Genomic DNA, 13,935 nt, shown 5'->3' with positions numbered 1-13,935 from the left:
AGAACATACAATTTACACCTCTGCTGCAGATTTTAAAAACACATTACCTGAAAGCCACTTGTTGTCTGTAAGACCAAAATTCAGCAGAAAATCGTTCCAATTCCTATCGAATGAGTCTTTGCTATGAGAGTTCCAAACAACATGGCTCATTTCTTGTTCGATATCGGCATGTCCCTTGTACCCGTTTAATTTGCTTGGAATCTTCTTCATGATGTGCCAAATACACCAGCGGTGAACTGTTGTTGGCATACAGGCCTCTAAAGCCCTTTTCATTGATGCGCACTGATCGGTGAGAAACCCTTTCGGAGCGTTTCCTCCCATGCAACGAAGCCAGCATTGAAATAACCATTTGAATGATTCAATTTCTTCGTTCTTCATCAAAGAGCATCCGAGAAGTGTTGACTGACCGTGGTGATTCACCCCGACAAAAGAACCACAGACCAAATTATACCTGAAACAAATTACCATGGTCCAGAATGCAAAATCATTAGGTACACCCCAACAAATGCTTCGAATACACCCAATGAAACAGCCAATATACACCTCTGCCGCGGATTCGTAAAAATAAATTAATTTAGCATCATAAATCAAAGGCGGCTCTGCTTCTTGCATCGGCCCAAAAAGCCAGCTTAATCGATTGATCATCCTCGAGTTCGAGCTCAAAAAAGAAATTCGGATTCTTCTCTTTCATTCTTAAGAAATATTTTCCGAATTCCTTTGCATCTTCTTGTTCGGAAACATTCCGCACTTCCCTGGTAATGTAATTCCTCACGTCCTTTTCGATAAAATTTAACTCGCGGTGACCCCCGGCAGCCGCAACAAATGATTGCTAGGTTTTGCTTGGTCTGATACCGGCCTTATCGTTATTCTCTATCGTACGACGAATGGACATGCTTAGTTCCCTGTGCTGTTTGAGCATCTCTGCTTTGCTTGGACAGCAGGGGTGTGAATGATCCAGCACAACCTTTGAAATGATCCAAGCACCGACATCCTTCAATGTGTGTATATAAATTCTTGCAGGACAGTTTAAACCGGCTGTCGGATTGGTCTTCTCGGTTGGAGATATTTTAGATTTCCATTTTCCCTCTCTGCTACATGTAATCAGTTGATTCTTAATCTCGTTTCCCTTCCTATTTGTGCACCAAACTCTTGTAGAGAAACCTGCAGCCTTGGCGTAGTTCCTGTAAAATTTTCCGGCATCTTCAAGGGTGGTAAAGGTCATTCCGACCTTCGGAACAAGCTCGTCATCAACAATCGAGAGAGGCTGCACAATACACCGTGTCAGAACTGTGAATACACCCATAGATATGATTCAAATACACCCAATCATGTCTAATATGATACACCCGAACCGCAACAACTCAACTACAGAATGACCTTTAAAGCCATAAACTGTAAAAACACAGGCTGCAGAATACACCATGTCAAAAACTAAAAACACACCCAATCATGTCTGATATAATACACCTGAACAACAACAACTCAATTAAAAATAACAAAAAACCAGTAAAGTGTAGATACACCCACACTTCTAGCTAAAATATACCCAAAGAAGAATTGATCTACACCGAGCGTCTGCTATAAATTCCAGGTAATTAATCACAACTAATACATTGAATCGACAGATTCATGTTAACGTGTTACTTTCACAGTCAATGTTCAGCAATTTTTAAACTACACAATGCTATACAAATTACTGAAAGAAAATTCATACTAATCCTATGTAAATCAAACCTCAGGAACTTCGTTAGATTCAAATTCATAATCCACTTCGCCTGGATTCAGCTGACAATCTGAGGTTGAATGATCCATTATCTTCAAAACGAGTTCAAACTTTGATTTCAGAAAACAACAAATCAAAATAGAAAACGAAGCTCGAGTTGCAGAGAGAGAAAAAGGTAACGTAAACGAAGAACATACCAGTGAGTGAGAAAAGGAGAGGAAAAGATCGATGGAGAAGAATGAGGGAAGACGCGCGAGAAGAACAACAACCAAATCTCAAAATAACGAAAACGAAGAAGGAAACAAATATTTTAAATTTGGTAGTTAGATATACGCGGGATGTTATATAGCGCGTGTAATCAACGTACGTGGAGCAGCGCGTATTTTAATTTTATTGTTTAATAAACTTGTAAAGCATACAAGCCCTAATGGCTTGTATGCAGAGCTTTTTCGATATTAATATTAATTATTAGTATAAAAAATATTAAAATATAAATATACATTAAAAATAGATTAAACTGCATATATATTTATACATAAATATATTAATAACTAATTTTAATATAAATTTCTCATGCTCATAAATTTCGCATCAAATAATTATAGAAAATCAACATTATAACCATCTATTTTAGTTAATATTATAACAAATTATTAAACAAATTCAATATAAAATTTACTAAAATTAAACTTTCGTTAAGTTTAAATTTAAAATATTTTTACTTTTTAAATTTTTTTTATTTTTTTCAAATATTAATTATACAATATTTGCTCGAAAGAATTTCTCCATGGCATACATAAACCATATACAGAGTCAAGACTTAGTCAATGTCGATGCGACCAATAATCCAATAATAATCAATAATAACTAATTTAGATTTTGTCGAATTATTATTTCACTCCTTTGTTTAAATAAATATTAAGATTTAAATTTTGTCTTGTCTATGTAATAAACTTAAATTCACAATAAATTAATTATTGACTTAATTCACAATAAATTTGTAGCGGCCTGGCCCAGGCCACGTACGGATCGACCCGACCCACGGAATACCCGACCCGAGCGGTCGATCACGTGCAGCTCACCACTCGACCCGGACACGCGTCCCTGACAGCTCTCCACTGCAGCTGTAAGGAAGCTTCGAGAAAGGTGGGCATGTCCTTGTAGGGCCCACCTCTGACATAGTATAAATAGGGAAGGACCTGCCCTTCCCCCCAGGTACGTCATACTCTAACCATTTTCCCGCCTGCACATTGCTGACTAGAGCGTCGGAGTGTCTTTGCAGGTGGCACCCCCCCCTTATTCTCCTTCTGCAACGCGTACTCGGCTACTCGGCAAACCCGACTCCAGCACGACCGTGGTTGAGGCGTTCTCATTCTCTCGCATAATCACCCGACCTGTCCGAAACCAGACTACCGAACATTGGCGCCGTCTGTGGGGACCGCCTAGATGGAAGTCGCGCTGGGTCCCGGAGACCAAGCCCGAGCAGCCGGAGCGGAGGGGGCAGCCTCCGTCGCCTCGCTAAGGGGGCGGCGGAGGTCCCCCCGACAACACACAGAACAGCACACGAGGACACGACCCTTCGGGGGAACGGGCGGCGACAGCGCTATAATAATGCAGGAGCTACGCCACAGGGTCCAGAACCTAGAGCGACAGTTGGCCGACCAGGAGCGGGACGGACGAACCACCGACCCCAGCTACACCCCATCCCCCGAAAGCGAAGAGGAAGACTCTTACCGAAGCCGCCCGCGGCGCGCGTCCGCATCCTGAACGGAAGCGGAAAGCACGCGCGAGGAGTTTCCTATCCCGAGAAGACGAAATGACACGATCATCTACTCTCGGGGCAGGCTAACCCGCCGAGCGGCGAGAGATCACGAAGACGGGGAAGGGAGATCCGAGAGAACACGACAACCTGTGATAATGGGCGCCACCCCATTCCACCGATCTATCCTCGAAGTCCGGTTGCCGAAACACTTCGACAAACCAACGGACATGAGGTATGACGGAACTCAAGACCCCCTAGAACACCTCACGGCCTTTGAGGCCAGGATGAATCTGGAGGGAGTGGGGGACGAGGTGAGATGCCGTGCCTTCCCGGTAACCCTAGCGGGGCCCGCGATCAGGTGGTTTAACGGCCTCCCGCAGGGATCCATCTACAGTTTCTCGGACATCAGCCGCGCATTCCTGGCCCAATTTACAACACGGATAGCGAAGGCAAAGCATCCTATCAACCTGCTAGGGGTAACCCAGAGACAAGGAGAACCGACCAGGAGATACCTAGATCGGTTCAACGATGAATGCTTGGAAATCGATGGCCTAACCGATTCGGTGGCCAGTCTTTGCTTGACAAACGGCCTCCTCAACGAGAACTTCCGAAAACATCTTACCACGAAACCGGTTTGGACAATGCATGAGATCCAGACGGTAGCCAAAGAGTACATAAACGACGAGGAAGTCAGCCGAGTTGTGGCCGCCAACAAACGGCAGCCCAGCTACAATCAAACCCAACAACAGGGCAACGGGGAAAGGCCAAAGGGACAAACCAGGGAAGAGGCGACAAACAAGGCACCGAGGACATTCCCCCGAGTCGGAAAATTCACCAACTACACTCCACTCACTCTTCCCATCGTGGAAGTTTACCAACAAATAGCCGAGAAAGGAATCCTACCGAAGCCCCGACCACTTAAGGACCGCACTGGAGGGAACAAAAACCTTTATTGTGATTACCACAAAGGCTACGGCCACCTAACGCAGGATTGTTTTGACCTAAAAGATGCACTGGAGCAAGCGATAAGGGAAGGTAAACTAGCAGCGTTCTCCCACCTAATCAGGGAGCCAAGGAGGCGCTACCGCGACCAAGACGAAGAAGGCAAAACCCGTTCGACAAAGCGGCGACAAGAGCCAGAAGGCGGAGAACACGGCCTCACTGTGATAAACGTAGTGACGGCCAAAAACGCCGCACCAAGATCCAGATCCGCACATAAGAAGGATGCAAAGATATTGTCGATATCCTCCTCGTCGACGCGAAACTCTAAGAAGCCTCCTTTCATTTCTTTCGGCCCAGAAGACCAATGGTTCGACGATGCCCCGGAAAATCCACCCGTGGTCATAACGGCCCGAGTGGGAACCGGTCTCGTCAAACGCATCCTTGTTGACACGGGAGCAGACTCGAACATCATGTTCCGCAACGTGTTCGACGCACTGGGACTAAAGGACGCAGATCTGACGACTCACCAACACGGGGTCATTGGTTTGGGCGACCACTTCATCAAACCAGACGGAATAATATCCCTGCCAATATCAGTAGGACAATCCCAGGGCAGGAGATCGGCGATGGCCGAGTTCGTGATCCTCCGAGACTCCACCGCCTATAATATCATTCTGGGAAGAAAGACGATCAATGATTTCAAGGCTATAATCAACACAAAGCTGCTAGTCATGAAATTCGTTACCGATGACGGATCCATAGGGTCCATAAAGGGAGACCTTGAGACGGCGGTCGCTTGTGACAACGCCAGCCTCTCCCTAAGAAAGAAGTCCAAGGAGGCGTCCGGTGTGTTCCTAGCCGACCTAGATGCCATAATAGACGACAAACCCAGACCGGAGCCAGAAGGGGATCTAGAGAAGTTCAGAATCGGCGACTAAGAGGAAAGATTCACGTTCGTTAACAAGAACCTCCCTCACGAGTTGAAGGAGCCTTTGGTTGAAATGGTAAGAGCCAATAGGGACTTGTTTGCCTGGACGCCGGCCGACATGCCGGGCATAGACCCAAAAATCATCTCGCATCATTTAGCCGTCAAGGCGGAAGCACGTCCAGTGGCCCAACGGAGGAGGAAGATGTCGGCAGAAAGAGCAGAGGAGGTGGCCAGGCAGACGGCCAGCCTCCTAGAAGCAGGCTTTATACGGGAAGTGGACTATTCGACCTGGCTCTCGAATGTAGTTTTGGTAAAAAAGCACAACGGCAAGTGGAGAATGTGCGTAGATTATTCTGACCTCAATAAAGCATGTCCCAAGGATTGTTTCCCCCTCCCTAACATAGACACAGTCGTCGACGCCGCGGCAGGATACCGGTATCTAAGTTTCATGGACGCCTACTCCGGTTACAACCAGATACCGATGCACCGTCCAGACGAAGACAAGACGGCGTTCATAACGCCAGGAGGAACTTTCTGCTATAAGGTGATGCCGTTCGGCCTAAAAAATGCGGGGGCAACATACCAAAGGCTGATGAATAGGATATTCCACGACCTCATAGGGAAGACAGTTGAAGTCTATGTGGATGACATCCTTGCAAAAACAACACGACCTGACGACCTGTTGAACGACCTGGCGAGTTTATTCGCGTCCCTCCGGCAGCACGGTATGAGGCTGAACCCCCTCAAGTGCGCTTTCGCTATGGAAGCTGGAAAGTTCCTCGGATTCATGATAACCCAAAGAGGGGTAGAAGCCAACCCGGAGAAGTGCCAGGCGATACTCCAAATGAAGAGCCCAGGCAGTATCAAGGACGTCCAAAGGTTGGCAGGTCGGCTGGCCTCGTTATCACGCTTCCTCGGAGCATCGGCAACAAAGGCCTTACCGTTCTTTAATCTCATGAAGAGAGGAATGGCGTTCGAATGGACGCCCGCATGCGAGGAAGCCATTCGGCACTTTAAAGAAATCCTGGCGACACCACCTGTCCTCGGGAAGCCAAAAGAGGGGGAGCCGTTATACCTGTACCTCGCCATAACAGGAGAAGCCCTGGCCGCAGTTTTGGTACGAGAAGAAGGAAGGGTACAACAACCAGTCTATTTTGTCAGCAGGGCCCTACAAGGAGCAGAGCTGAGATATAACAAATTGGAGAAATTAGCTCTGGCACTCCTGACCTCTTCGCGGAGGTTAAAGCATTACTTCCAAAGTCACCAGATTGTCGTGAGAACGGACCAGGGGATCCGGCAAGTGCTCCAAAAACCCGACTTGGCGGGAAGAATGATGACTTGGGCGATTGAACTTTCTCAATACGACATACGATACGAACCCCGGCAAGCCATCAAAGCACAAGTGATGGCAGATTTTCTAGTGGAAGTAGCGGAGGATCCGGTCGAAGACACGAACACGCGGTGGAAGCTCCATGTAGACGGAGCCTCCAACCAGACGTTCGGGGGTGCCGGGATTATCCTGGAAAGCCCGGCTGGAGTCGTATACGAACAGTCAATTAAGTTCGAATTTCCCATTTCAAACAACCAAGCAGAGTACGAAGCCCTTATAGGAGGTTTAACCCTAGCAGCAGAAGTCGGGGCAACAAGATTGGAGATATGCAGCGATTCGCAAATCGTCACCTCCCAAGTAAACGGTAGCTATCAGGCTAGGGACTCACTGCTACAGAAATACTTGGAAAAAGTCAAGGACTTGAGCCGAAAGTTTGAAGAAGTCACGATCCAGCACGTCCCGAGAGAAAGGAACACACGGGCAGATCTCTTGTCAAAGCTAGCTAGCACCAAACCGGGAGAGGGTAACCGGTCTCTAATCCAAGGAAAGTTGAGAGAGCGGCAATCACACTACACCTATCGAAGCTAAACCCCTCTTGGCTAGATCCCATTACCGACTTCCTAGAAAACAGCAAGCTCCCCGACAACGAAAAAGACGCCAAAAAGTTAAGGAGGGAAGCCGCCAGATACGCCATCATCCAGGGCCAACTTTTCAGAAAGGGATTCAATCATCCCCTACTGAAGTGTTTGCACCCCGACCAGACGGATTACGTCCTCAGGGAAGTCCATGAAGGATGTTGCGGCCACCATATAGGAGGCAAAGCCCTAGCGAGGAAGTTAATCCGAGCTGGATATTACTGGCCATCGATGATGGCCGACTCCAAGGAATTCGTTAAGAAGTGTGTCAAGTGCCAAGAAAACGCGAACTTCCACCGTGCACCCGCCTCTGAGCTCAGCTTGCTAACGTCCTCTCGACCATTCTCGCAGTGGGGAGTCGATCTCTTAGGACCTTTTCGCGTCGGCCCGGGGCAAGTCAAGTACCTTATAGTCGCTATCGACTACTACACAAAATGGATAGAGGCCGCACCGCTGGCCAGCATATCCTCGTCCAATTGCAGGAAATTCATGTGGAGACAAGTCATAACACGATTTGGTATCCCGGAAGTCGTCATCTCGGACAATGGGACACAATTCACCGACAAAAAGTTCACAGAATTCCTCGCCGGCCTGGGCATAAAGCAGAGATTCTCGTCGATAGAACACCCACAGACAAACGGGCAGGTCGAGTCTGCAAATAAGATCATCCTGCAAGGGCTCAAGAAGCGGCTGGATAGCAAGAAAGGTGCTTGGGCCGACGAGCTAGCCTCGGTCCTCTGGTCCTACCGAACAACCGAGCAATCCTCCACTAAAGAGACACCCTTTCGACTAACCTACGGGTCAGACGCAGTGATACCCATAGAGATCGGAGAGTCGAGTCCACGGTTAATCCTGAAGGGAGTAGAGGAAGCTGTTGAGAAAGACCTGATAGAAGAAACTAGGGAAATAAACCATCTGGTTGAAGCGGCGCTAAAATAAAGAATGGCCTTACGCTACAATGCCAAAGCGCTCAAAAGAAAGTTCGAAGAAAACGACCTCGTCCTGAGGCGTAATGACATCGGCCCGTCTACCACGAGAGAAGGCAAACTAGCGGCGAACTGGGAAGGACCATACCGGATCAAAGAGGTAATCGGGAAAGGAGCTTACAAACTAGAAAGACTCAACGGCAAGGAAGTCCCGAGGACATGGAATGCGGATAACTTGAGGAGGTTTTATTCCTAAACCATTTATTTTGTAATAGCACTTCAATGTCTTTGTTACAATGACTGAACCTGCCCAATTACCACATGCTATATTTGCCTATGTTATCTTATTGTTTCTAACTTTTTGAGCGACCACTATGAAAACTAAGGACATGCGGCCTCGGGACTGATCACCCCGGGAGCCCCCCAGACCAGAAAACACGATAAACGACCATAAGAACGCATGCCATAAACGGCCAACGCGAGTAAACAGAAACGCAAAATAAATCAACAACGAGTAAAACAAGAAGTTAAACATACGGACAAACGGTCCCATAAACCCATTAACGGGCACCAAAGTCGCAATACAAAGGTTCAACAAAAGAAGTTCAAATAGTACAAACATTACTTCTTCGGCATATCAACAACTTTACCATCCTTAATGGTCTTGAAAACTCCGATTGCCGACATGTCGAAGTCCGGAGAAACGATCTTCACCTGAGCCTTGAGAGCATCTTCAGTCATGAAAATCGCATTTTTGCCCTGCTCCTTGACTTCCTTGTGCTTCCGTTTGAATAACTCGGCCTCCTCCCGAGCAGCCTTGGCAGCCGCCTCTGCCTCGTCCCGCTCTTTCTCCAGAGCGGACACCCGACCTTGCGCAGCGCTCAGCTGGCTCTTCAAGGTCAGCTCCTGCTCCGTCAAACGGGACACGGAGGCATCGGCGGTTTTCAGTTTCTCCTCGGCTAAAGCAGTCTTTTTCTGGGCGGCGTCAAGCTTGTTCCCCGCTTCAACCAACTGATCCTGAAGTGTTTTTACTTGGGTTTTGTACTTGTTATTAGCATCGACCGCAGACTCAAGCTTCCGACGAAGCGAGACCATACCGGAAAGCTCGAACTCAGCCTTTCGGGCTATGGCCGCGCCACGAAGAAGGGTACGGTACATCCACCGAGCCTGCCCCGAGAGGTCGGTGCCATGGAAATGATCCTCCGTGCCCGGAAGCAGCTGGGCATCTATGAATGTCCCAGCATCAAAGTTCCTTTCCATGACAGTCAAAACCCCCTCGGAACTAGACTGCGACCTCTGTCTCTTGGGGGTGGGGATGACGGACAACTCTTCCTCCTCCTCCCGGCGAGAAGAGGGCGAGTGCCCGGGAATAGGAACCTCGGGAGGAATCGGGGTTGCGGAAGTCGGAGTGGCAGCTTTAGCAGACGCATCGACTTCAGGAGGAGGCACTTCTGGAGGAACCGTCGCCTGCTGTCCTCCAGTCTCCTCACCCTCGTCATCCTGAAGAAAGGTTTGGTACAAGTTATCCATGCCGGTCACTTCGGCAGAAAGCCCCACTACAGAACAAATTGAAAAAATGAACAAGTTAATGGAAGCAGCAATGGAAAATTTAAACAAGCGACTACATGACAAGAGAAACTCACGGATATAATCTCGGGTGGCCTCCCGGTTACCCATGAGGAGATGGGGATTCACATTATTCCTCCCAAGAACCGCCCACAAAATGTCGGCTATCCGCCGATCCACGGTCGACATCCCTTTATAAGTCACTTTGATAAAAGGATTAGACCCCGCCCCGAAACTCCAATACGTCGGGATGAGGTGCTCCTTTTCCAAAGATAACCAAAAAGGGTGACGACCCTTAACCGGACGAACCTTAAAATACTTGTCCTTGAACCCATGGTAGGAGTCCTCGAACAAGCCAAAGATTCTCCGGCCCTGGGCAGACCGGAAGGACATGAACCCTTTCTTGTGTTTCCCCTCCTTTGAAGGGTTAGTGAGATTAAAGAAAAAGAGGAAGACGTCGACAGAGATGGGTAGCTCTAAGTACTCGCAAACCATCTCGAAGCAGTGGATGGATGCCCAGCTGTTCGGATGCAATTGAGACGGGGCCACGGAAATTCGGTTTAGGAGGCTCATTTGAAAAGGGGAAAAGGGGATGCGGACCCCGACCTGAGTGAACATGGCCTTGTAAAACCAGATCCAATCGGCAACTGATGAGCGGATATTTTATACGCTTTTTGGGGGTAATTTCATGTAGATTTTAGCATGTTTTAATTAGTTTTTAGTAGAATAATATTAGTTTTTAGGCAAAAATCATATTTCTGGACTTTACTATGAGTTTGTGTGTTTTTCTGTGATTTCAGGTATTTTCTGTCTGAAATTGAGGGAGCTGAGCAAAAAAATCTGAGTTAGGCTGAAAAAGGACTGCTGATGCTGTTGGATCCTGACCTCCCTGCACTCGAAATGGATTTTCTGGAGCTACAGGAGTCCAATTGGCGCGCTCTCAACGGCGTTGGAAAGTAGACATCCAGGGCTTTCCAGAAATATATAATAGTCCATACTTTGCGCGAAGATAGACGACGTAACTTGGCGTTGAACGCCAAGTACATGCTGCTGTCTGGAGTTAAACGCCAGAAAAACGTCATGATCCGAAGTTGAACGCCCAAAACACGTTATAACTCGGAGTTCAACTCCAAGAAATGCCTCAACTCGTGGATGGCTCTAGTCCCAGCCCCAGTACACACCAAGTGGGCCCCAGAAGTGGATTTCTGCACCAATTATCTTAGTTTACTCATTTTCTGTAAACCTAGGTTACTAGTTTACTATTTAAACAACTTTTAGAGACTATTCTTGTACCTCATGACATTTTCAGATCTGAATTACATACTTTTTGACGGCATGAGTCTCTAAACTCCATTGTTGGGGGTGAGGAGCTCTGCGGCGTCTCGATGATTTAATACAATTCCTTTGTTTTTCATTCAAACACGCTTGTTCTTATCTAAGATGTTTATTCGCGCTTAATTTTGGAGAAGGTGATGATCCGTGACACTCATCACCTTCCTCAATCCATGAACGTGTGCCTGACAACCACCTCCGTTCTACATCAGATTGAATGAATATCTCTTAGATTCCTTAATCAGAATCTTCGTGGTATAAGCCGGATTGATGGCGGCATTCATGAGGATCCGAAAAGTCTAAACCTTGTCTGTGGTATTCCGAGTAGGATTCTGGGATTGAATGGCTGTGACGAGCTTCAAACTCCTGAAGGCTGGGCGTTAGTGACAGACGCAAAAGAATCAATGGATTCTATTCCAACCTGATTGAGAACCGACAGATGATTAGCCGTGCTGTGACAGAGCATAGGAACGATTTCACTGAGAGGATGGGAAGTAGCCATTGACAACGGTGACACCTTACATAGAGCTTGCCATGGAAGGGACTTTGCGTGTGGAGAAGGATTTCAAGGAAGAGTTGAAGTCAGAAGACAAAGCATCTCCAAAACTCCAACATATTTCTCATTACTGCACAACAAGTAACGATTTGATTCTCTTTTATTTTTCTAATAATTTTAAATACTTTGACTTCTTACCATTAAATCCAATTAATCTTATTGGCATCCTGACTAGGATTAATAAAATAAACATAGATTACTTCAAACCAATAATCTCTGTGGGATCGACCCTTACTCACGTAAGGTATTACTTGGACGACCCAGTGCACTTGCTGGTTAGTTGTGCAAATCACAAATTCGTGCACCAAGTTTTTGGCGCCGTTGCCGGGGATTGTTGAGTTTGAACAATTGAAGGCTTATTTTATTTCTTAGATTAGGAATAATTTATTTTTGTTGTTATAGAGTCATCAAATTTTGATAGGATAGTTTCTTTTCAAAAAATTTCTTTTCAAAAATATTATTTTTCATAATTAATTGTTAATTCTTCGTGAGTTTAGTGTCTTATTCTAAGTTTGGTGTTAATTGCATATTTTATATTTTCTCTACAATTCTCGTGTTAGTGTTCTTGGTTCTTCCTTGATCTTAAAGTTGTTCTTGATAATTGGTTATCCCCTTTGGAACCTTTTTCAAAAATAATTTTTCTTGAATTTAATCTTATGCCAAACTTTAAGTTTGGTGTTCTCTTGTTAATCTTTTTATAATTTTCGAAAATTTTATTAAAGTTTTCTAAAAATTTTAAGTTTGGTGTTCTTTCTTTTGTTCTTGAGTCTTTCTTGTGCTTTGATCTTAAAAATTTTAAGTCTTGTGCCTTTTGTGTGTTTTTCTCTTTCATCATAAAATTCAAAAAAAAAATATCTTTTCTAACTAATTTTAAAACTACATTTTCGAAATTTTTTATATAAATTTCAGATTTCAATTTCAAAATTTTTCGAAAAATTTTCACAAAATATTTTTAAAATTCTTTTTATATATTTCATTTTTTTTATTCCACTTTTATAAAATAAATAAAATCAACATATAAATTATCTCTTGTATTCCATCATGGAAGCAAGTAGGAACGAACAGTCCAAGAGGACTCTGGGGTCATATGCTAACCCCACTACTACTTCATATGGGAGTAGTATCTGTATACCCTCCATTGGAGTTAGTAGCTTTGAGCTGAATCCTCAGCTCATTACCATGGTGCAGCAAAACTGCCAGTATTCTGGTCTTCCACATGAAGAACCTACAGAGTTTCTGGCACAATTTTTACAAATTGCTGACACAGTACATGATAAAGAAGTGGATTAGGATGTCTACAGATTATTACTGTTTCCATTTGCTGTAAAAGATCAAGCTAAGAGGTGGTTAAATAACCAGCCTAAGAACAGCATAAAAACATGGAAACAGCTGTCAGAAAAATTCCTGAATCACTATTTCCCTCCAAAACGGATGACACAGCTAAGGCTAAGCATCCAAGGCTTCAAACAAGGAGATAATAAATCCCTTTATGATGCTTGGGAGAGATACAGAGAGATGCTAAGAAAATGCCCCTCTGAAATGTTTTCAGAGTGGGTGCAATTAGACATCTTCTACTATGGGCTTACAGAAAATGCTCAGATTTCTCTAGACCACTCAGCTGGTGGATCTATACATATGAGAAAAACAATTGAAGAAGCTCAAGAGCTTATTGATACAGTTGCCAGAAATCAACATCTGTACCTAAGCAGTAAATCTTCCATGAAAGAAGAAGCTAAAACAGTAATTGTAGAACTCAGTCCGGTGGATCAGGCTAATGAATTTAATCAGCAATTAGACTTTCTAACTCAGCAGCTAGCCGAATTCAAGGAAATACTACAGGAAACAAGAATGGCTAACAGGAATATGGAAGTACAATTAAAGCAAACAGAAAGGCAACTGTCAAAACAAATAGCAGAAGAATGCCAAGCAGTTCAATTAAGAAGTGGGAAAACATTAAATACCTCACTTCAAAGCAGCAGGAAGCTAAGAAACGAACAGATGTCTACTCAAAATCCCTCTGAGGACAATCAGAGCCCAGAGAGGAATAATGCTGGCGCTGAACGCCCAAACCATGCTCATTCCTGGCGTTCAACGCCAGAAACAAGCATGAATCCGGCGTTGAACGCCCAAAGGGAACATAGTTCTGGCGTTCAGACGCCAGTAACAAATGGGGAGATGGCGTCTAACGCCACTCCAGCTTCCACCCCTGGCATTCAAATGCCAGTAGGGGATCAG

The 13,935-nt window shown here is 45.4% G+C and overlaps 1 protein-coding gene across 1 annotated transcript; it reads left to right on the top strand.

Moving 5' to 3' along the window:
• Window positions 1-3,640: 3,640 nt before the first annotated feature.
• On the top strand, window positions 3,641-5,365 carry LOC112705138 (uncharacterized). Its single transcript, XM_025755995.1, has one exon. It carries the CDS (start codon window positions 3,641-3,643, stop codon window positions 5,363-5,365), a length of 1,725 nt encoding a protein of 574 aa, XP_025611780.1.
• Window positions 5,366-13,935: the final 8,570 nt, after the last annotated feature.

Source organism: Arachis hypogaea, chromosome 8 (genome assembly GCF_003086295.3).
Source record: "Arachis hypogaea cultivar Tifrunner chromosome 8, arahy.Tifrunner.gnm2.J5K5, whole genome shotgun sequence".
Classification (NCBI taxonomy): domain Eukaryota; kingdom Viridiplantae; phylum Streptophyta; class Magnoliopsida; order Fabales; family Fabaceae; genus Arachis; species Arachis hypogaea.
This window is presented reverse-complemented; position numbering and strand designations above follow the sequence as displayed.